At 37.4% G+C, this 25320-nt stretch overlaps 1 protein-coding gene across 3 annotated transcripts in view; it reads right to left on the reverse strand.

Moving 5' to 3' along the window:
- Positions 1-25320, reverse strand: part of LOC127945028 (protein NDRG3) — a 67421-nt gene that overhangs the window by 22108 nt on the left and 19993 nt on the right. For all 3 annotated transcript variants that reach the window (XM_052541538.1, XM_052541537.1, XM_052541540.1), the window contains exons 2-3: positions 8362-8443; positions 2976-3008 (exon numbers count right to left, since the gene is read on the reverse strand). In XM_052541538.1, coding sequence (XP_052397498.1) covers positions 2976-3008; positions 8362-8418 — 90 coding nt within the window. In that variant the 5' untranslated portion in view covers positions 8419-8443. The remainder of the gene's footprint in view (positions 1-2975; positions 3009-8361; positions 8444-25320) is intronic.

The following is a 25320-nucleotide window of genomic DNA, read 5'->3' on the forward strand; positions in this document are numbered from 1 at the left end:
AAAAAAGTTTCAGTAAAAAATAAAATAAAATACAAGAAAAAAAAAAATGTAATTAAAAACAAATATATATAAATATCAAAATGTTTAATGTAAACACTGTCAAATGTCACCAAAAAAAAAACAATCCATTTACAACGGATTATAATTTACTATAAAGAATGATAATTTATAAATAAGAAATAAAGAGGTCATATAACGTTGATCAATATAACATTATTTGGAGTATCTGGTGTAATTTGGTGTTTGTGGTTTTAGGTTCAAAAAACACATTTAGCATGTAATGTACATTATTGTTTCTCCTCTATGCCCCATCTTTCTGAAACGCATCATTTTGTACAAAGCTCATTGTTCTGAAAAACGAGGTGTGCTCTGATTGGCCAGCTATCCAGTGCATTGTGATTGGCTGAATGCCTCAAGCCTGACTGAAATGTTACACCCTTCACTATACTGTGATGCCAAGTCCCAGCGCGATGAGACTCAGTCCAGCTGCTCTGTTCTGACTCTGTGTTTTTAGAAGCACCAGACTGTCCTTGCAAAGTCCAAATTGCCCCAATTTATAAAAACAGCCGTTGTCCCACAGACGCATTACAGGCTACTGGTTCAGCAAACAGTCCTCATCCTCAATAAAATGCATTGCACACATCTGAATATTTGGGTTGAACTGTTCAAGAACAGTGTTGTAAATACCAAACAAACAAAGTAGTTTCGCTTTCACAAGGAAACACACAGCGTCTCCACGACACGGCACCCGCGGCAACAGAGAGAATAAAAGTTACGCATTCTTTCTCTGTGTGAACATTTGGGAGGTGTTATGCAAATCTCCCCACATTGTGACAGACATTTGGGGGCGTGTTAGAATGAGCATTTTAGTAAAACTTAATATCTCTTTGGATTTGAGACTTGCACCATATGCACCATATGATCATATCATATGACCCCTTTACATTTTTTATATATTTTAAAAATCAAAAGCACTTGTGCCTGTGGTACCTAAAAGGGGAATACTTTGACATGTCTTGAGAAATTCCACATGTCCCTTAGTAATAGGAATAGCTTTTTTCCTGGATGAAATTGTACAACTGTACAACTGCCCTACACCTGCTGAGGATCAATGGAGTAGGGCTGGGTACTGGATGCCTTTATGGTATCGAACGAAAAACTTCGATACGATGAGTATAAAAAAATTATTTATCTTTCGGTGCCAAATTTCGGTTCCAAAAGCCAAGCGTTTTTTTTTTTCTTTTTTGCCAAATGGCTGTGTCTGTGTGAGCTTGTAGCATACGTGCATGCAAGGACCTAAATTCGCCGTGATTGGCTGTTCACCACCACGTGACGTGACGGGGAGGATTCCTGAAGATACTCGCAGTCACACAACACAAGTGTAGTTGTTTTTTCTCAAAACGTTTCTGTTTTACAATGCCAAAGAGGTCTAAAGTGTGCCGAGTCAGCAAAGTTCAACATATGCGATAAGAGTATTGCAACCAAAGCCGGTGTTACAGTTTAACTGGTTACAGTGTTATCTGGTGACCATTTTTAAGTTTAGGTTTAGGTCTCTGATGTAGATGTGCTGGAACGACGGCAGCAGATTCGGCGATTCTGAAAGCACAAACTGACATGATATTAAGTGTCTAATAAATGCAGACATGCTCATTGCATGACTCTGATATTCTTGTAAAGATTACAAGTTATTAGTATGATCGCCCGTTTCCAGGTGAAGTAGGTAGGATAAACAAAAAAATAAAGTACATCTGTGTTGACACGGGTTTCGAACACGCCACAAGACGACAGTCACGAACCACCGAGCTACCGATCTACACCGAATCAACTCTAGATCTCTGGATTCAAGACAGGACTCTCGGCGTCACATCGTGCAGCTGCTGAATCCAGGAAATGTGGTAAATGGTGGTAAAGGTTACTATGGTAAATATGAGTTAACAATAGCATTTATAATTAACCCACAGTAGCCACAAATGTACACAAATACAGTTTGATTTTGCACTAAAAAGTTTTTTTTACATTCCTTTGCATTTTAGTTGGTTCAATATTAGCCTGTACACAATATCATTTGTTTATTTATTTATAATATGTTCATGTTGTGGCAAAAAGGTTTCTCTTTTTTTGTTAATTTTGGCCAAGTTAGGATTGATACCAATCCTGAGTGTCTGCTGGTGCACCCCTATCCAAAAAGCACAACCAGTTGTATTAATAATGTTATTCTGAGTGTGAAGTGTTACCAAAATTTGTTTTAAGGTGAAAAATAAAAGTTTTGTGTTTAATGTATTTGTGTTGATGTTGAAATGGATTTTAAAACATATGGTATCGAAAAAAGTATCGTTAGGAACCGGTATCGAAACCGAGGTATCGAAATTGGCACCAGATCGAAAGATTTTGAACAATACCCAGCCCTACATTGGAGAGCATACTGAATAATGAAGAGCTGGTGAGCAGCACTACCAGCAATGTGCTGTGCTCTGAAAAAGACCGAATCACCTCTCACGCCTGTAGAGCCCATGGCAGGAGAATAAACACAATCAAATGAAATGAGCCATTAAATGTGCCAAAAGCATAATAAAAATAAATTACATATATAAAATCACTGAATTTGAGAAATTCCCCCCCCCCCCCCCCCCCCCCAAAAAAAAATGAGGCTAAGAGAAATGAATAGTGGAATAAACATGATAATGATGTGTGCTAACTTCCCAAGTTAAACCTTGCGCTTCAGCAAATAACAGTTGTTTACATGACTTGCTCTCCTCCGGCTCAACTCACCACCCACAAACACTCCCACACACCCACAGAACAACAAAGTGAATGTCACTGCTCAACAGCCAAGTACAGGTCAAGAAACTTTCACCATCACACCGTGCTGGGAAATAAACCAACAGTGCAGGAAGAGTAGATTAATGACTGTGGGTGAACACTTCATGAGGTCATATGGAATACATACAGGCCTAATGACCACAAGAGACTCTTACCTGACAATCAAAGTCCTGGAAGTTCTGTCCATTCTGTGTGGAAAGAGAGAGAAAGAGATTAGCTGAGTCAGTCTGACATTAAAATACCAGGTCATGCAAGGCACAATGGCCCATCTTACACCTGATATTAACATTAAAAAAGAAATCTTCTAAATACTTGATAATTGTATTTTGTCAAAGAAAGGCCAAATTACAGAGCTGTGAGATGATTTAACTCTTGTCTGAATTGTCGTGACTTAGTCTGCACGTAGGAGTTCATCAAAATTTATTTCAAAATAATATTTGAACAATGCTAATGTACTTTACATAATAATACAAATGAAATATATACATTTTAAGTATTTCAAAATCAAATTCAGATTTTGTGCTTAAATTCCAGGAAGGTCATGTTTTGTACTTTCTGGGACTGAATTCTGAAGAATTCACTCCTGTAAATATCTGAACTTTGTATAAGCAGAATGAGACTGACGTAGCTCATTCAGCTGTGGTTTGTACTTGTACTCAATTAATAAAACTGTCACTCCTTCCCTCATCTAAAATGAATTAGGACCATGAAGATGCTTTTAAAACAACAAGGAGTATTTGGGACCCTGTTGTCCAAGACAGATGTTAACTAGAAGTGCTCAATGCCTGTGTAGTGATGTGTCTGTGCGTTTCATGCTTCAGAAATTTGCCGTCATTTCTGGTTAGAGAGCACAGGGAGTATAGAAACTCCCTGGTTTTTGCATTGTGGGATTTTTCAGGAAACAAAAGTTTCAGTGCACTGGAAAGATTTCACAATTCAGACAACCCTTAACTCTCTGATCAATCAGTGGCTTGACTACTGAACTAGTGAGCTGATTGACGCATTCATTTTCAAAACATTTTTTATGGAGCAGATTTGTTTAGATGGGTGTTGTTGTGGTTCACAATTTATAATTTATAATATTTAACATGCAAATTTCTACGGCATCTAAAGGCTCAACAATCAAAGATTTGCTGAAAACAAACAATCTACATTGCTTCTGTCATCTGATAGCAAGTAAAAAGCCTTTTATTTAAAAAAATATATACAACTGTATAAAAATTTAAATTTTATCTAATTTACATTGTTAGTAATATTTCAAGATGAACATGTATTTGATTGAATCAACTTGGCTTTATGAGAAATGTGCATTTGGTGCGTTTACATGGACACTTTTTGTTTCCATCGGAATGAATTCATTCTGATTGACGAATCCGAACGTAGTGTTTACATGGACTCTAAATAAAGAGATCGGGTTGATGTTCGCGTTTACATGTCACAGGCTTCTGATCGGATTTACTCTTTTGACATGCGCACACTGCATGAATATACAGAGTTTCCCGCTGTTGTTTTAAAAAGCACTCGTTATATTTATCTATTTCAGGTCCTAATTAGGCAACGACCAGCACATGAACTGTTGATGAGAGTCTTAAACGAGGACTGGTGGAACGTGGTCCTATTCCATTTCACATACGCTGAGTGAAAGGGGAGTTTATAATGACAGGACACTTATTTATGACACTTCCTCATTCCATGCGTCATACGTCATTATGCTATGTCTACGTCACTGCGCATGCGCAGTACTTTCCAGTTTGGGTTTTCAATCCGATCAAGTATTTACATGTCCTCTCGCTCGGATTACAAAAGGGATAAACCACCCCTTACAATCCGATCAAAATTTTAGTCGGATCGGGCCAATTCAATCCGATTGACGTGTTTACATGAGACATTTTTATTCTGATTGTGCTTCTAGTCCCATTACGATTGGATTAGAAGGGTCCATGTAAAAGCAGCTATTGTATAGCATTATATGTTTTTAGTACCACAAATGCTAACTTTTGGGTTTTTTTAAAGCTTCAATAAACCATTCCAAATCAAAAAATTATCAAACACTATTATTTCATAATTAAGCTCTTGTTCCTGAATAACAGCAGCTCATTTCTGGCTCAGTTTGATGCTGGTGATATCAGTGGCTGTGAGATTAGGGCTCGATGACATTATACATCATCTCCAGTACAGCTCGGTATCCAAGGGTAACCAGACCTGAAACAGGCGCCTTGAGGAGTCAGTGAGAAAATGGGAGTGTTGAGGTGAAATACAGTTAAAGATAGAGAGAAGGAAGCACTGGCGTTCACTAAGGATGTCACAATTCTCAATATAATATTAAACCATTTAGTACAATGTACATGGTTGAATATGTGATTGGATATTGTAGTTTTTTGGTTTTGAGTTATTTAACTCTGAACTGGCTCTGTTTATGTGTCTGTAAATTCATATGCCGAGATGAGGATGCGCCTACCCGCTTATAACGTGCATTTGAAAAAACAGCACACACACCAAACATCTGCACTTGTAATGACTTGCAATGAGAAGCGTTTCTAAACCTGTTGTCCAACAAAAGAGAGCATTATATGCTATGTGGATTACCAATGGATTATAAATAGGGCCGGGACTTTAACGCGTTAATTGAGATTAATTAATTACACAAAAAATTATGCGTTAACTAAGATTAATTAATTACAGAAAAAAAAAAATTCCCGCATTTTTAATAACTTATTTTTGCACCGCGGAACGTTTCTCACTGGATGAGTTTCGGCGGACCGATTATACTGAAGCACCAACTAGCGTTCGCATATCACTGCAGCACATGATCGAACCTCAAGTATCACCTCAACGCAAAACATATAGCAGCTAGCGTGGACTTTACATTTTATGTTGAACTATGTATTATTTTGTTGGTGCAACAGTTTATGTTGAACTCTTTAATGTTTTGGGCAAGGTTATTGAGAGTTGGACTTAGTATGTTATGGCCTCTGAAGCAACAGAGAGATGTTTTCTAATAGTCAGGGTTTCCAATGTTCTGAATGTAATTGACAGTATTGTGTTTTACTTAAAAAAAAAAAAAAAACACTTTACAGAAGGTTCCAGCACCTATAAGCTTTCTGAATTTCTGAAATGTACTATTTCTAAATTGGTTCCAAATATGCTATTGCTACACTTAATAGCAAAAATTGCACTGGTCTGCTAGACTTGGTTGAATAAAAATAAACAATATTTTGTTGCTTAAGCTTATGTATTCAGTCATCATTATTCAATGGTATATTATAAATCCATGTGAAAAAAATTACTTCTCACTGTTCTCAGGTCAAATATTTATATGCGATTAAAATGCGATTAATTTTGATTAATTAATTACAAAGCCTCTAATTAATTAGATTAATTTTTTTAATCGAGTCCCGGCCCTAATTATAAATATACCAGTGAAAATCCACAGTTCTCAGTAACAAGGCAAATCACAAAAATATGCTAAAAAAAAAACTTTATCATCCCTAAAAATAATACCAATGTGAAGTGACTCAGAACAGTTCTGGTGATGTTTATGTATTTATGTCCTCATTGAGACAGCAGATGCTGAAATTACTGCAAGCGTCACGCGCTCCAGTCTATGTAGTAAATCATTCATTCATTCACACAGAGATGCGCAGAACATGCAGGATACATATTTCAAACAACTTTTGCAGCTTAACATTTACAGATACTGGTCCATATGGAGATTTGATTTGATTAATTTATGGTAACTTTGACAAATTCTGTGACTGTGCATATTAAAATGTAAGTTTCATTTTCATGACTGGATTTTGAGATTCTGTCTGTGTTTTCTGCTTCGCGGAAATCATAGCACTGTATGCCTCAAGAACCGGGCTGACCAGGTCCTTGGTACCGCACGGCACTGTTACATTTTAATTTTTTAGTACCGACTTGGTACCAAAGTACCAGGTCTTTTGACAACACTAAAATATACCTAATAATTATGAAAATATTAGACATGGATTGAAGAACACGGGTAAAACTTTACATTGTCGCAGTCGAGTCTTCATGTTTCATCATTCAAAACGTATATACTCTTTTTATTCAGCAAAGCTGGATACTTTTGTACATATTAGGGATTTCCTGGGATGTTATCACTTTTATTACTTCTGTGATGCATATGTGGAGATTCTGAGCGGAGACGCCCCCTGGCTTCCAGTATGAATGAGAAATTTCATGTGTTTATTGCACTCAATAAATGGTGAATTTTGGTTAAAAATAGGAAAAATAACACTTCACTTAAAATAAATTTGAGGTAGGCATAATATTCTCCAGTGTAAAGTTATTTTTGTTTTGTTAATTTGTTTTAAAAATCAAATTTTAACCACAAATTTTTCTACAAAGTCCCTCCTGACAAGTGTAGTCTGTTTTTAAAAGTATGGAAATACTTTAAACAGCGGACAAATAAAATGGCCCTTTGTTCCCTTTGCAAAACCGATATGGTGTACCATGGCAGCACAACTGCGATGCGTGAGCACCTCAGAGGAAAACATCTTGGCGCTCTCCGGTGTTACGGTTTATATATTCTTGCACTTGCGGCATTCTGAAAAGTTGAGATTTTTTAACTCGATGCGGTGCGAATGCGCCTGGAAAAAACTAGCGCGTCGCTTCCATTATGAGCGCGCTTTTCGCGCGCCTACATTGGAAATAACGAACTTGAGCACGCATGTGAACGGCCCCTTGAAAGACAGCGCGCCGCAAGACAACAGTCACCAACCACCGAGCTTCCCCGAATCAACTCCAGATCTCTGGAAACCATGCTAAACCATAGCAGAACCCTGACTACATTTTATGGTTTGTGATGCTAAAGAACATTTCATGACGTCTCAGACAACTGTAAATTTATGGCTACTGTGGTTTAATTATAAACGCTATCATAAGCTCATATTTACCATAGTGAAATAATTTTCTTTGCCTCTTGATTATTTTATACTGTAAAAACTTCAACCACATAGGTTGAGAATGAATAAAGGTTGAAATATTATATAAGAAGTTGTACTTATATCTTTTTTGTAAAGTTATCCAAAGGATTCATTAGCTAATAAAAAAGAACATTAGATTAATTATTTATTGTAATAAAAATAATCGTTAGATTAGTCGACAGAAAAAATAATCGTTAGTTGCAGCTCTATCCTAGACACACACAGCATCTCCCTGACATGACTGCTTCAACACTAACTGCGGTTTCTGAAACCACGCCTTCTTTTTTTGTGTGAATATTTGGGTGCATGACGTAGAAATGTGGAGGCGTGTTAGAACAAAGAATTTTAGGGGGGCGTGGCCAAGTCTTAACTTTGATAAAGAAAATCTCTCTGGATTTGAAACTTTAGTCTTTGCAACTTTACAGATCTTCTTCATGCACCAAGAGCTTGTAACACTTGAAAGGGAAAAATTTATATCGCATCACATGACCCCTTTAAAAACACCAAAGTATGTATTGAACCATTGAACCACTGTATTGTTGCATCCCTAGTGTTCACAACCAGATGCCTCTACAAATGTGTACAAACTCACCTTGTCTGTCAAGAGGGGTTTGATCTCGGTCAACTGCACATCCTGTAACTCATCCATCCTCAAGCCTGACAGCTGCACGTCACTACATAGAGAGAGACAGGACAGATATGGATTAGTACATAATTATAGTCAGAACTGACTTATTGACCAACAGGGAACATGGCTCAGCATGCCAAATGCTCATTAATACAGAATTACAGTAAAGAGGGCAGAGAGAGAGCGAGAAGGGAGAGCAAGAGAAAGAACTGATGTTTAACATCCCGCCTAATAAATGACCCCATTGTCCTGATGAGCTCACCAAACCCGAATACAGATGATCTCATGTTTAATTTATGGTTTAATTCTCTGTGGCTATCCTGAAGGTCAATGCATGCAACTGTTTCAGGAAGGGCATTATGTAGGCTTCTCTCACTCTTATGATGGCACTGGGTGACTTATTGAAGCATGGTGGTACTGCAATAAAGGGTAACACTTTAGAATAAGGTTCCATTAGTTAATGTTAGTTAATGTATTAATTAACATGAACAAACAATGAATAATACATTTATTACTGTATTTATTCATCTTCGTTAATGTTAGTTAATGAAAATACAGTTATTCATTGTTAGTTCATGGTAATTCACAGTGCATTAACTAATGTTAACAAGCACAACTTTTGATTTTGACTTTTTTAATAATGCATTAGTAAATGTTGAAATTAACATGAACTAAGACTTATAAATGCTGTAGAAAGATTGTTCTTGCTTAGTTCATGTTACCGAACGTAGTTAACTAACATTAACTAATGGAACCTTATTCTAAAGTGTTACCCAATAAAGTTTTTTTTTTTTTGCTCTCCATCAGGAATCAAATGTGCTGCTTCATTTTAGGGCAGAACGAAAGCATGCAAATAAGGATATGAATGTTTGGCCAACACATTAAAAGCACATGGCCCTTTTGGGCATACTAGAAAAGATGAAACGGGATTGGAAACTGATTTTACTGCTGTAACGAGACTCATTTCCTAGCCAAACTGAATTTTCAATGAGAAAAAACGTGTAGGGTGACTTGACTTATCCACTGAGACTTAATTGGATCATGAAAAGTGGGTGGACCCTACTAAAATGGGCCATCACAGCTTATATAAGGCATATTAATGCTGAGAATACAATGCATTTAGACACCTTTTGAAATTAGCATATTTCCACACCAGTTGTACACATGACACCTCTTTTATGATACAGGTTTTTTTCTAGTTGGATTAAAACATTAAACATTTTGACCATAAAAGTCCTAATTTTTGGTAGTGATTTTTTTTTTCTTTTTTTCTGAAAGCACTCAAACACCTTCCCTGCTTTTAATACGTCTGTGCTTTGACAAAGGAAAGGACTTGCTGACACAAGATTGTATAAATGTTCTGTACACTTTGTGCTTCCCTGTTTAAAGGCTTTAACCACCTTTAATGACTTGGCACTCAGTAAAATCTCTCAGCTGCCCTAAATCACATACATGCCAGGTCATATGTACTAAGTTCCCCTGGACCTAGACTGAGTGTTTGTGGTGGTGTGGGTGCGAGAGAAGATTAACAAAAGGATGTAAGGTGACCTCTGTGCCTCGTCTGCCATCCGCAGGAGGGCTGACAGGTGTTGACAAGGTCACAGTCAGAGACATGAAGCCATGTGCGTGTGTTAGATGGATTAGTGGAGTTACCCAGAGGGAAAATGTCAATCTGCCACAGTGTGTAGGTCACTGATCTGTCAAAAGACACAGGGAGACAAGAGCAGTGTTGGGCTAGTAACTCAAAGAGTGTAATATTACTAATTACTACATATTCCTTTATATATAATACAATTACAGTAATTAACTTATTAGTAACTAGTTACTGCCCAACACTGGACAAGAGACACAGTCTTTGGCTTAATTTTCTAAATGTTGCCCAAAAGTTATTTTTTTCTGTGTTATTTCATCCTTAATGTACTTCAGTGCTTTACCATTATGGCTTTCTGAGAACAGGATGAACACATCTAGCATTTTCTCCCAAATCAATGGAGACAGAGTCACTATTTTGGGAGGAAAGCTGCCAGATGAACTTCTTCAGAGCTTCTCAAAAGAACAATCAGAGCACTGATGGTTCTTATGTAACAAATCGTTTTCTTTTGAAATGTAACATGATGTGCCCTTTTCATTGTGTTTGTTAAAGAAACAGCAATATTAATATTTTATATGAATATGAATGGCAGATGTGATGTGAACATTTCTGCAAGGGAGGTCAGTATGATGACATATAAATCATGCTATTTCGTGTACATCACAGTTAGGAGTGTGTGACGAGTATCATCTATGATAATTTCATAATTGTTTTAACAATGCTTGAGAATGCACACTTTCACTGTGTGTTGCAGCTTAAGGTTGTAAAAGTTCCAGAAAATTAAGACCTATAGGGCCACCTTTTTTTTTTCCTTATATATATATCAAATGTTACATTTAAGCAATATCACTAGCCATGTTCCTAAATCTCTGATTTTATAAAACCGCTAAATAACAGTAAAAAAAAAAAAAAAAAATTATATATATATATATAATTTAGTTTTTGCTTTATTTTGTCAGTAAAAATTCCCAAATGAAACCTTTGGAAACTGTTTTGCATTTCTGAACCACCAACACAATGCAGCAGTGCTTCATTACTGAATAAATACATTTGAACATATAAGATATAATGAAATAAAAGATTTAATGACCAAATGAATCAGCCATTTGATCAAATCATTTGAATGAATGAATCAACTCAACAATTAAATTTGGCAAAAAAACTATCAGAGCGTCTCGCACCTTTATCCACCTGTGTGCGGTGATGGGGCTGTAGCTGGTGCTTCACAGGAGTAATCGCATGGGTCACACAGAATGGGAAAATCTTGCCACAGTGTGACTGCTAAACCTGAACGTTTTAAATAGCTGCAGATGTAACTTCACTCAGAACCATTTTATTCAGGCCATTTTGGATTCATTTGCTGAGATTGTGCTTTCCAGCAGAAGAATGCTCATTATGTTCTGCAGGCTGTGTGTGAAACGCTAATTACAGGCCATTGGTGAATGTGTGTGGGTTCAGGTCACAGAAAACAACTGAAGGGTTCCTTTCTTGCTTAACTGCTCAACTCACGCCTCTCTGGATATATCACTTAATCAGCGGGGAAAAAAAATATCCTTCCTCTCTTGTTTTATTTAAGAACCACCTTCCAGCCATTTTCCCTTATAATTAGTAATGACGCTATAGGTTTGTGAAACAGAGAGATAATTGCAGTTTTGAGAGTAGCTTCAAAGAGACATTCGGTAGTTCATATAAAAGAGGAGGATAAAAATCTGCACTGGAGAACAGTGATAGTTGAGCGAAATCACGAAGCCGAATGTTCAGAGGCTCTAAGGTTTCTAATTTGAAACATGAACTTAAAGGTCAATGACCCCAATCATCTGTGCACTGCATAATTCTGTTAAACGGAGTATCTTTAGTCTGCAGATGAACAGCTCTGAAGTAAAGCTGCCATTTCAAACCGAGATTGAGGCAGTAGGTTGTGATTGTCCTGCCATATGTCCTGTGGTTACTGGATTACAAATCACCACAGGTGTCCCATGACAATTAACAAACAGGTAAGGGAAGAAAATTAAGTGGTAAAAAAAAATAAAATAAAACAATTAAGAGACCATGCCAAAATGATGGTTTTACCATTTACATGTGTGTATTTGAGTAAAAGTAATATTTTTGTTTTATTCTATAAACTAGTGACAACATTTCTCCCAAATTCCAAAAAAACATAGGCCTATTGTCATTTAGAGTCTCTGCACTGGCTACCTGTTAAAATCCATATACAAAACATTATTACTTACCTATAAGGCCCTTAATGGTTTAGCTCCTTTGAACCTAAGTATTCTACCACGCTACAATCCATTACACTCTCTAAAGTCACAAAACGCTGGACTTTTGGTAGTACCTAGGATAGCAAAAAACACTAAAGGAGGTAGAGCCTTCCTGATAATGTTCGAGGTTCAGACTCTCTGTTTAAATCTAGATTAAAGACTCATCTCTTTGGCTAAGAATTTAAATAATCATAATTTTGGACTGCAGCTATATCTGATTAAATGTGCATTATTATTCTTTAGCGAGGGTTAAACTAATAACGGTTTACTTGGTTGGAACAGCAGCTATGCTAATGATGTTTTTTTTTTGTTTCTCTGTTTTGCCACGGGATTTTCATCCCGAGGTAAGCTCCAGTCTGGATCCAGATCACCTGAGAAGAGATGATGCTGACCCTCAGAGGACCCCAGCATTTATTTGCAGAAAATTACAACTGGTCAAAATAAAAGATGCAGTGTTTTCAGAGCTCAAATAATGTGGAATAACCCTGATTTTCAATCGTAGCTTTCATACGTGTTGCTCTCCACCAGTCTTTCACATTGCTGTTGGGTGACTTTATGCCACATCTGGCAGAAAAATTCAAGCAGCTCGGCTTTGTGGCTATCTATCTTCATCTTGATCACATTCCAGAGGTTTTCAGTGGGGTTCAGGTCTGGAAATTGGGCTGGCCATGACAGGGTCTTGATTAGGTGGTCCTCACACCTTGACTGACCTGGCTGTGTGAAATGGAGCACTGTCCTGCTGGAAAAACCAATCCTCAGAGTTTCTAAACATTGTCAGAGCAGTAGGAAGCGTACTTCCAGGACAACCTTGTACGTGTCTCAATTCATGCAGCCCTCTCAAAAGACGAATGTAGCTGACTACATTCACTAATCCTCCATTAAATTACACTGGGTGCAAGACACTGTGGCTTGCAGGCCTCTTCAGGCCTCAGTTTAACCATTAGATGACCAGGTGTTGGGTGATGTTGAAAAAAGGACTTAGAGACAGTCCAATCCTTATGGTCTTTTGCAGCATTCAGCCTGGCTCTTCAGACTGTTTGCCATTCTTTTTGAAGGTCACTTGATGTCATCCTATGGTTTTTGAGTAGGGATGGGAACCGAGAACCGGTTCTTATTCAGAACCGGTTTTGTTCTTTGAAAATAACCGGAACCGTGAGCAATTCTTAAGTTTCGGTTCCGAAATCGGTTCTGGTGCAACACGTGACTAGGGCTGTCACTTTTATTTTGAAAATCGATTGCACAATCGATCAAACCAACCGAAAAAAAGTTTCGAAAATGAAAATAGGGAATCGATTTTAACCAAATATGTACACTATTAATTTTAAAAGAATAAAACAATAAAAAATATAGATGTAACAAAACTCACAAACAAGCAGAAAAAGAAAATTAAGAATTCCGAAAGTGCAGTATACGTTACGAAAGCTAGATATAAAATACTAGCAATTTTACGCACCTACAAGACCCAGTGACGTCGAAAGCGACCTCTCTGCGTTCACACCAAATGGGAATAGAGCGCCTGGCGCGAATTATTTCAATGTTAAGTCCTTGTAAAGACGCATTTACGTGCGTCTGGAAGTCTTGCGGCACGGTAGACGTGAATTCGAATCATTCGCGCATCTAGTTACAGGAGATTCTGAGTTATGAAAAGGAACATTGCAAGCTGACAGCGAACGGTAATACCCCCACCTTGTGCAGCTGTACCTGAGTGTCCCTGAGACATCGGAGCACGTCTTCTCAACAGCTGGACATACAGTGAATAAAAAACGCTCTGCTCTGGACCCCGAAATTTTGATCGACTTGTTTTCCTGTCCAATAAATTTGAAATGTTCCTAGCGTTTTGGTGCATTTCCTTATGCCTGCCTCGAGCTTTGAACCTTACGTTCAATAAAAAAAAACACACATGGCCTGCTCTCAAGTGCATTTAAAGTAAAAAAAAAAAATTAACAGTTGTTTGAAATGGATTGAATCATTATTTAAAATAATCTTGGAGATTTTTGAATTGCCTAAATCATAAATGCAGCTGGGTTGAAGCCTGCAGTGATGTTTTTCTTTTGTTATGGCAGCCGTCCCCTCTGCATATATATTTTTTCGAGAATGTTGCACTCCTATTGCTGTTATTCTGCACAAAACTTCATGCCAATAAATAAGAAATATTGCTGACTTGTGCGTTTCCAGCGCTCTCTTTGCATTTGTCCGTTATTTGACGTTGAAAAAGGATTTTTTTTTTTGACATGGAAAATCGATTTTACAAATCGATTCAATGAACACTTATGTCTTAAAAATCGAAAATGATTTTTTCCCAAAAGTGACAGCCCTAAACGTGACCAAGCGCTGTGAGCAGCCTTGCACCAGTGTTCTGAGTATTCAGTGTTTCCAGTAAAGGATGTCACGAACCGAATAACAGACCAACTCCCTGCCTCTTTAATTACGGAGCACATTGATTCCAATGACGCGCATCCACAAACTCGTTGCGCTGTCGCGTCTTTAATTGCCGAACACATTGTTTCCCATGACTGTATGTGCACTCGTGCCTTTAATAACTGTGCACATCATTTTGTCTGACTGTACATCTAACGGCAGAGTGCCGCACCTGCCGCCACTAAATTACATTATATTTGTCCCATATTGTCATTAATATACAGTACATACTGGCTGCAACTTGGACCACTAAATAAATAGACTGCTATTGTTATGCAAGTATGAAGGTTAGATTATTTAGTGTACAGGTCATTTCAAAAGTGATAAACAAAGTGATAGAAAATATTTATTTTAATGCATATTAAATGTTTAAAAATGGGGAAACCACTCATTGCATCACACCATCCTGACTGCGTTATTATTTGTAAAATAGGGACTTTATGTAGAGTGTGTATACATGTTTATAAGTTTAACCATTTACATTTCATTAATTAAGGGAAATTAACAAGTGTCTCAGCCCTCCGGTTATTGTTCTTTGAAAATAACCGGAACCGTGAGCAATTCTTAAGTTTCGGTTCCGAAATCGGTTCTGGTGCAACACGTGACTAGGGCTGTCACTTTTATTTTGAAAATCGATTGCACAATCGATCAAACCAACCGAAAAAAAGTTTCGAAAATGAAAATAGGGAATCGATTTTAACCAAATATGTACACTATTAATTTTAAAAGAATAAAACAATAAAAAATATAGATGTAACAAAACTCACAAACAAGCAGAAAAAGAAAATTAAGAATTCCGAAAGTGCAGTATACGTTACGAAAGCTAGATATAAAATACTAGCAATTTTACGCACCTACAAGACCCAGTGACGTCGAAAGCGACCTCTCTGCGTTCACACCAAATGGGAATAGAGCGCCTGGCGCGAATTATTTCAATGTTAAGTCCTTGTAAAGACGCATTTACGTGCGTCTGGAAGTCTTGCGGCACGGTAGACGTGAATTCGAATCATTCGCGCATCTAGTTACAGGAGATTCTGAGTTATGAAAAGGAACATTGCAAGCTGACAGCGAACGGTAATACCCCCACCTTGTGCAGCTGTACCTGAGTGTCCCTGAGACATCGGAGCACGTCTTCTCAACAGCTGGACATACAGTGAATAAAAAACGCTCTGCTCTGGACCCCGAAATTTTGATCGACTTGTTTTCCTGTCCAATAAATTTGAAATGTTCCTAGCGTTTTGGTGCATTTCCTTATGCCTGCCTCGAGCTTTGAACCTTACGTTCAATAAAAAAAAACACACATGGCCTGCTCTCAAGTGCATTTAAAGTAAAAAAAAAAAATTAACAGTTGTTTGAAATGGATTGAATCATTATTTAAAATAATCTTGGAGATTTTTGAATTGCCTAAATCATAAATGCAGCTGGGTTGAAGCCTGCAGTGATGTTTTTCTTTTGTTATGGCAGCCGTCCCCTCTGCATATATATTTTTTCGAGAATGTTGCACTCCTATTGCTGTTATTCTGCACAAAACTTCATGCCAATAAATAAGAAATATTGCTGACTTGTGCGTTTCCAGCGCTCTCTTTGCATTTGTCCGTTATTTGACGTTGAAAAAGGATTTTTTTTTTTGACATGGAAAATCGATTTTACAAATCGATTCAATGAACACTTATGTCTTAAAAATCGAAAATGATTTTTTCCCAAAAGTGACAGCCCTAAACGTGACCAAGCGCTGTGAGCAGCCTTGCACCAGTGTTCTGAGTATTCAGTGTTTCCAGTAAAGGATGTCACGAACCGAATAACAGACCAACTCCCTGCCTCTTTAATTACGGAGCACATTGATTCCAATGACGCGCATCCACAAACTCGTTGCGCTGTCGCGTCTTTAATTGCCGAACACATTGTTTCCCATGACTGTATGTGCACTCGTGCCTTTAATAACTGTGCACATCATTTTGTCTGACTGTACATCTAACGGCAGAGTGCCGCACCTGCCGCCACTAAATTACATTATATTTGTCCCATATTGTCATTAATATACAGTACATACTGGCTGCAACTTGGACCACTAAATAAATAGACTGCTATTGTTATGCAAGTATGAAGGTTAGATTATTTAGTGTACAGGTCATTTCAAAAGTGATAAACAAAGTGATAGAAAATATTTATTTTAATGCATATTAAATGTTTAAAAATGGGGAAACCACTCATTGCATCACACCATCCTGACTGCGTTATTATTTGTAAAATAGGGACTTTATGTAGAGTGTGTATACATGTTTATAAGTTTAACCATTTACATTTCATTAATTAAGGGAAATTAACAAGTGTCTCAGCCCTCAAAGGAATATTTGGCCAACCAGCTTATTCCTGCTTGAAAAGCAAAATGTTATTGATAATGTAAAAAATATCAACTTTGAAACACATTCTGATTGATAGACTAGCATTACTCAACATTACTTACTACCTTCCAGCAACGCTACATTCATTGAAGGTAAAATAGTAAAAAACAATTCATTTAAATGAAACCAGAAGCCGAACCAGAAAATTTCTAAAAATACCCCACCCTGCTTGTGAAGATCTGTACACTGTAATATATGTTGCATTTTGACATTGCCAACCTTTAAATTAAGTTGACAGTAAGTAATAAACAGTATTGAGCATTGAGTAGTTGAGTATTGTGCATTTTTCCTTACCACTATTTCTTAATAATTGTTTAATGATTTTAATGGAACCGGAATCAGAGCCGGAACCGTTAGGTGGAACCGGAACCAGAAAATTTCTAACGATTCCCAACCCTATTGTTGAGTAACATTCAAATGAGTTAATGGTCATCCTGGTCAGTGGAGAGTCATTTTGCCATCGGGGCTGTAGTTTTGTTGTCCACAATGTCTGCAACTTGACCTTGTTCTTATGAACCACTGTCTTTGTAGCTCTTTGAATGCTCACTTTATCCCTCATTGCAGAAATCATCCAGAAATCATTAAAACAATTTAATTGATCCACACTTAATTTTCTTTTTAACTTTTTTGGTCCCTAGTAATTATTTGATTCCAATTACTTTAGAGGTACTTCTAGCACTGTTTTTTTTTGCCATCCAGCTGGTCCTATTACAAGAGGGTAATGATGACCACAGCAGTAGTTTTTATACTTTTCCTCATTAAATAAGATTTGGTTGAGGTGATCACCTAATCAGCACTTTATTAAGCAGAATGAGATGTAGAGGTGTAAATTTAGAGAAGCTGGTTTAAGAACAATTGGGAGTGATCACTTAGATTTTTCCAGAGCTGCACAAGCATCAAATAAGATATTGCTTAATGTGATTATTAGTTAAGATTTGATTAAATAAACACACCGTATACGCTGTGTGTTTCAGATAATGATTTTCCACTGGTGCTGGTGCCTGGTCAAGAGTGGAACTCGTTCCAAACCGGTACGCTTTTCTACTGAACCCTTTACTTCACCAACATGTGCCAGGAATCGCATGTTATCTTTTGTTCAAGGAGAGCAATGATCACTTCTGCTGACCTCTACTGAACTGTCATATTCAATTGTTGTTCAATTTATTAATTTACCTGAACTCAAACCATGGTCTGTAGTGGAAGCTCCGCATACTGACGTCATAGGTTACTTTATTTGAAACCAGCAAGTTTTCGGGGCCAGTTCAGAGCCAGGATCTGGGCACCAGCCCCGGTGCAATAGCGGTCCAGCTCACGATTTGGTGTTTGCAGTAAATGAACCAAGCCATCGTATATGCTTAAATACTGTATCATTAACTGCTCATGTGTACTGCTGAAATACACCTTTATTGCAGTCCAAGAGTATTACTACAATGTTTCTTATTTTGTTTATATAGCCATACTGAATGGGTTAAAATGCTGTCTAGGAAAATTATTTATTTTATTCTATTTATTTATTTATTTATTAAACTGAATGAGGGATGTATGTAAGCCCACATCCGCCACTGGATAAAAATAAAAAGGTAATTGTAACTTTTCTAACAATCCTGACCTCTATTTTTTTTCTTTTTTTTTTTTTTACCTCGGAACTGCCAAATATAAACTGTATGATATAAAGTTGCAGTTGTGTGTTAATAAAAGTCAGAATTGCAAGTCTCAATTTATTTATTGCAATTGCAAGTTTATATCCCACAATTCAAGTTATGTATTTATTTTTTAATCAGAAGTGCGACATGAAAACTCACAATTGTGAAAAAATACAGAACTGCAAGATAAGTCACAATAACATTTTTTATTCAGTGGCAGAAACTGGCTCCCATAGATTTGAGTTTGTTCTTGTAAAGAGTAAAACAAGTCGACAACAGTTTTTCAACTTATTTCCCTAACACGATGATTTGCATTCAAAAAAAAATTCCTCAGGGTAAAAAGTTATTTAGTCGTTTATTTTTATTTTATTTTTTGTGCACTCCCCAACAAAATCACCGAAATCATTTTAGAACAATTATTTCTTCCATACAGCTAAAGCTATTCAAGTCATCCTGATAAAATTACAGTTTTTATCATGTCAGAATAGATTACATACAGAGAAAAAATATATAATTTTTTTATTATGCAGTATTATGCAGTATTAGTCAAGTGTGCAATTTCTGCATTTTCCAGAGTCAAAAAAGAAAAGAAATATGAACAAAATAGGCCAGACTCTTCTGGCTCAACTTCAAACTGAAGACTAAAGTATAAGTGCCTGGAGCTGGCGTTTTATTCTCCTAACATCCTAGACAGAACCGACCTGCTCCAAGCAGCTATATCGTTACTATGACTACAGATGTTCGTCATCAGCAAGTGAGCAGAGGTTATTCACAGGCAGAATCATGGGCCAATTCCAGACATACAAATGAGAAGCTTTAAAATATGGAATCAACTTATGCATAAAGAACAAAGAGAGAGATCCATTTAAAAGCAAATGCAAAACTAAACTACCCATAAGGTTTGTGGTGTGGTCATCAGAAGTATTCACAAAAAACAAACAAATTAAAGAATGTGTTGACCAATATCCTAGTATGATGCTTAGAAATGCAAACAAAGCCTGATTACTGCATTCAAATAAACTAAAGCAAACCAAACATACTAAGCAACAGCGTAAGTATTAGCTGCACTAATCTGTTTGTGCTCTAATCAGCTCATGGAGAAACGGAAATCTCCCTCTACAACAGGGGATTTGAGCTGATGGGAGTTTAACATGCTTTGGGTTCTGACGCAAGATTTCAATTGAAATGGACCTGATTCAATTTCAAATGGAGTCGGCTCAATCAGAAAGAAAGGTATTTTCACCCACTCGCTTCACATTAGGAAATGTGCTGTTCCAAATATGACTGGCTTTCTTCACAACTTACCTTAAACTCCGTTTCATTCACTTTCAATATACTGAAAAATTAAGCCAGAATAGTCCTAAAAAAACAAAACAAAAAAAACATATATAATAAAAATGCCTAAAAAAGAACCGATTTCTTGGGAATTGAGTTTTTTGGGAGAACAACTACTTCATAAACACTCAACATCTTGATAGTTGTTCTTCACCATGCTAACAATGGCTAGAGTAGAGAAACTACTGGAGTTAAGGGAGAAAAGTGGTTTGAACATCTGCCTTTTTCTCAAGTCCATGTCCATCAGCTCCACCCATTTGATTATCAGCATGCTCGATCCCACCCATTTGCCATCACCACAACCAGCTGATAATGCACCAAGAGAAGTGGGAATGGCAGTAATTACTGCATCCTTCTCCCAAACTATCTCTACCAACATCATTATCATTATGACTTATTACTGTGATCCATCATAGCAAAATGAGCATCACTGCCCTCACATTTATGAGCAGTCTGGCTGTTAGCGACGTCAACACTCCACCTTCATCAGATAAACTGTGGCCCGTTTCTAGATGTTGTTTGATGGGTGCAAAAAAAAACGAGCTGATAAAGAATTGACATTACTCTTGTTCTGCTGTAAAGCCTTATTATCACATTGAATTAGATAAGAGTTATGAAATATGAGTCTGCCATTTAGTTTTAGCAAATTGCAGCTCAGTTACAAAATCGACCAAGTTGCCGCACTGCTTACAGTCTACATGCTTCAACAGAAGCATCCACACTAAAAATAAAGGAACACATACAAATACACACTGGAAATTCAAATCACGATTATATTTAATATATGCTACAAGAATAAAGACACAAATATAAACGACAAACTCTGGGGTAAACTTTTTTTTTTTAACCAGTGCTTTCTGCACTAAATTATTAATATTCAAGAACATTGCAAAAGATTGATGTACTAAGATTGTCACAGCGTATTTTGGGATTGCATTCTTGAGATGAAGTTGAACACGACCAAAGGACCAAAATAAATGTATTTTAGATGGTTGCATTTTGTTTTGGTATGCATGTATACTGAACGACTGCAGCACTTTTTAACCACTGCATGTGCATAACTTCTGTGTGCAGAACCTAATTTGAAACTCTCAGGTTCCCCCCTGAGATGGGACAACACCATTTATGTCGATATACTTTGATGTTGTGGAAGCATCTGTAAAAAAATAACAGAACAGAGTGAGCTTCTTTAGAAAAAGCCCACAGCCCCAGCTTTACTAAATTTGAGATGTGCTCAGTTAAGTTTAAAGCGGTTCATAAACCATTTAATAAATTTCAAAACAGTTTTCTTCTTTGTATAGCTTACATCTTACGGTTGTGTACTTACTTGTAAATGTTTAAAAATCATGCGAGTGTCTGTCCATAGTGCATCTTGACAGCAAGCGAGCCTCTGTTAAACTTCATACACTTCACCGAAGAAATCCCAGTGCACAAACAGCATCCCAAAGTGGAAGCATTTTAAAGCTCTTCCCCCATTTACAAAATCACCTAAACGGCAGTATAAAGAGTGTGTTGCAGCCAGTTGCAGCAGTTTTGCCAGACTTGTTTTAAGACAGAGCTATAGCTTGTTTATTCCCCCATCGAAAACAAACTCTGATACTGCGATTTGCTTCGTAGACAGAGTCTGGAAGGGAATAATTGACAAGTGCTTACTTTCTCTTAACTTAACCTGATCCTCCACGAGAGCAACCAAGGGGACACAATCACAATTATGCCCTTGACGGACTTTGGCCTCCCCAGTTTCTCGCTGACGAAAGATAACAGCTGATAAATTAAACTTTTCCCAAAACCTGTCGGGAGTATGGCCACATCACCACCTCCATTCAAAATGTGAAACAAACACTCTTCTTGCTCCGGCTTCAGTTGGCAAATGCCGGGAATATTCTCCACAACAATAGCATCCCGTGTCTCCATGTCCGCTGTCGTTTTCGATTTCCCTAGCATAAACTACAATTTTTAATTCGACACTTACGCTTAGTTTAGCGTCTACGTCGCGGCTCTCAGCCCGTACTCTGTTTGTTGATTGGCCGGTTGGTTTGGAGCCGGAGGAAAACTGGGAGATGATTTGCTATCTCAGACTGAGTACAGAAGCGACAATGCACTCACCCCAAAACATACAGGAACAACCTGCACTGCATCTTCGAAAGAAATAAAACCATAGAGATGAAAATGAAAACAATCCACTCAGTTTACAGTGTGTACACAAGTAATACAGTGGGGAAAGGGGCAGATTGGCAGCCAAGTCACTTGGCCAGTGTGTGTGTTCCAGGCCACAGAGACGTCCCATCATCCATAGTGCATGCAGCACTGGACACACACAGAGACAGCACACCACTGGCAGAGAGAAGCCCACTGTGTAACAGGAATTAACCTGCAAAGTCCAAAACTCATGCTGACCTTAAATTATGACTTAAAGCTTCTGAATGTGTGTCAACTAGGGCTGCACGTTTTCAAGTTTTTCATTAACCGTTAACCAAGGCCTTTAGCAGTTAATACTCAGTTAACCATAGTGTGCCATAGTAACTATAACCATAGTAATTTCCGGACATTGGCCGAAAAAAAAAAAGAAATGTCCGACAAAATTTTATCTCTCCGGTCAAATTGTCCTATTAAAACTGCCTAATAATGCCGCCCATTAACACAATCTGAATTTAAGAATAAGCCTAAAATGTATAACAAGCAGACTCCGCGGCCGCCTCGCTAAGGCTATGACTATGTTTGACAGGTACAATATTTGAAAATCGATAATTATTTATTTATTTAATTTTAATTACATTTATATCTGAATTTATGTCAACCTATAGACTTTCAAATATCAAAATGTCTTGAATTAATATGTATTTGTGTACAAAATTACATATAAACATATTTTCCTATTATATTTTGCCTGGAAACGCTTCCAACAAGGCGTCGGTTCTATTTCTAGCATGCACGCGTCGAGCCGCGCCTGAGCCGCGCGTCTCACGCAGGCAGTCGGCAAGCTCTAACCTGTTAACATGGGAGCCGAATTAAAAACAGACACGCCATGCAGCTGAGATGCTTTCGCCACGCATCCAGTGTGTCCTGACCGGCCTAATGATGCCCGGGTGTTGGCTGTTGAGATTACAACAACGAGGTTTTACTTTAAGTATATCTAAGCACTGTATTGCAATACTTGCATTTTGCCCCGTCACTCTCAATTTTAAAGTGCTCCAACGCTGTACTTTTTTTTTGCCCGCTTCATATTAGAAAAATGACTTCTTCTTGTGGACATTACAAATGTCTGGGAGCGCTCTGGCGGTCTCTGGTGGTGCAAAAATGTATTACAACTAAATTCAATGCACGCCATTGACGTCACTTAACCGAGCAAAATGTTTCACTCGGTTACGCAATTTTTAACGGTTAATCGGTTAACCATGGACACCCCTAGTGTCAACTTCCCATCTACTCAATATTTCATAAAGCAGGACTGCCAGTCAAGAGCTTCTTCATGCACTGTAACAGTTATAACTGATGAACAGAAATGTTGGGGGGAAAACAAAGTCTTTATGATCGCAGTCGCATTGTTCTCCACTGCAAACCAAAGAACAGTCCTCCTTTATGACTGCGCTCCCATTTGTCTCCTGCGCATGTTGTTGTTCATTAAGGTCTCTGGCGTCATTCTGTTGGCGAGCTCATTAGTGGCATCCTGCCAGTGGCAGAATAGAGCAGCTGCGGTGAGACCCCCTGCCTCTCTAACCACAGACACCATGGACAGAGAACAAGCAGATGTGTGCCCTATGGGCTTACCAAAGCTTTGGAGCAGACATAAACTGGGCCACTTGGGTTGATTTAGGGCATGTATTACGATAGATGAACAGAAATAATGCCAGAAATGTTGTGCCATGTTACTGTATGAGGTCAGCGATTCAAAGACAAAAGAGGGACTGCTGCAAAGATAATTACCCATGATTCACAGCAGCAAATTCTAATGTTCAAAGCTTTTGAATTATTACTCTGAGGACGAGTGTGAGACTACAGCATTGGTGGCGAGATCACAGACTGAGGTTGGCCCATAACCCTGATGTACAGAGCTCAACTAAACATTCCCTAAGAAAGATGATGGCTGTTCCAAAGCCAACAATTAGGTTTTATTGCTGACATAATATCATCAAAAGAATATATGCGTCCCATGTGAAGAGCCTTCGGACAGTAGGGTCGCAGCACGACTGCAGCTTTCTCTCATGATGGGCGTTTTTTGCAGATTGGGCGGCGCTCGAGTCACTATCTTGGTGATTCAAAGCGGAACATAAATAGAAACTGAAAAACCTGTGAAATCCAAGTGGAAAGGTTCAGAGGATGTTCAACATCTGTATTTATTTTATTGGTTTACAATTGTTTTTTTGTTAGTTTTTTTTTTTTTTTTTTTTTTTTTAGGAATCCTGCAAAAACTTTCTTTTTAATTCATATTTAAACAGATGTCATTTTTTGTTCAGATCAAAATGTTATGACATTGTATACGTCACAATTGTAATCCTAAACTGTGAACCTTTAAAGCTGTGTCTAAAAATATATTTAGTCTTTTTATAAAATAAATTTATACATATACATTAACTAAAGTATCCTGCAAGCACTTAAATTTTTCTCCCTTTACTCATACTGCACAAAAAGTGGTTCAATAAGGTTGAATGTTACAGGAATTGATGCAGATGCCAGTGTGTTCTGGTTAAACAATTTTTATTTGATTTATGTTTTGCTAAGGTTTGCATATGGTGGTGTGTTCTTAATGTCAGCTTTCCTAAAAATATATCCTGTTCCTAAAATAAGAAATATCCCAATATATCGCCTTACAGTATCTCAGTGTATCGCAATATATTGTATCGCAACCCCTGTATCGTGATATATCGTATTGCCAGATTCTTGCCGATACACAGCCCAACTGTGAATATTGCAAAAAGACTATTTAAATAAAACGTCACTCTATGACATGAACTTCAATTGATGAGCATTATATAGTTTAATTGAGAAAAAAATATTGGCAATTCATAAACACACAAACTTAAAGGTCTTCATAACAACCCATCATAATAACTGTTGAGCTTAACTTGAAGAAATTTTTGAAGAATGTTGGTAAACAAAACAAGATCTTTTAAATAATGTTGGTGACCAAACAGTTGACGATAGTCATTAACTTATTGTATATTTTTTTTTGTTCATACTATGCAATTCAGTTGCTAATGTCAACTGTTTGGTTACCCACATTCTTTAAAATGCCTACTTTTGAGCTCAACAGAAGAAACTCAAACTGGTTTGGA

This window comes from Carassius gibelio, chromosome A23 (assembly GCF_023724105.1).
Source record: "Carassius gibelio isolate Cgi1373 ecotype wild population from Czech Republic chromosome A23, carGib1.2-hapl.c, whole genome shotgun sequence".
Lineage (NCBI taxonomy): Eukaryota > Metazoa > Chordata > Actinopteri > Cypriniformes > Cyprinidae > Carassius > Carassius gibelio.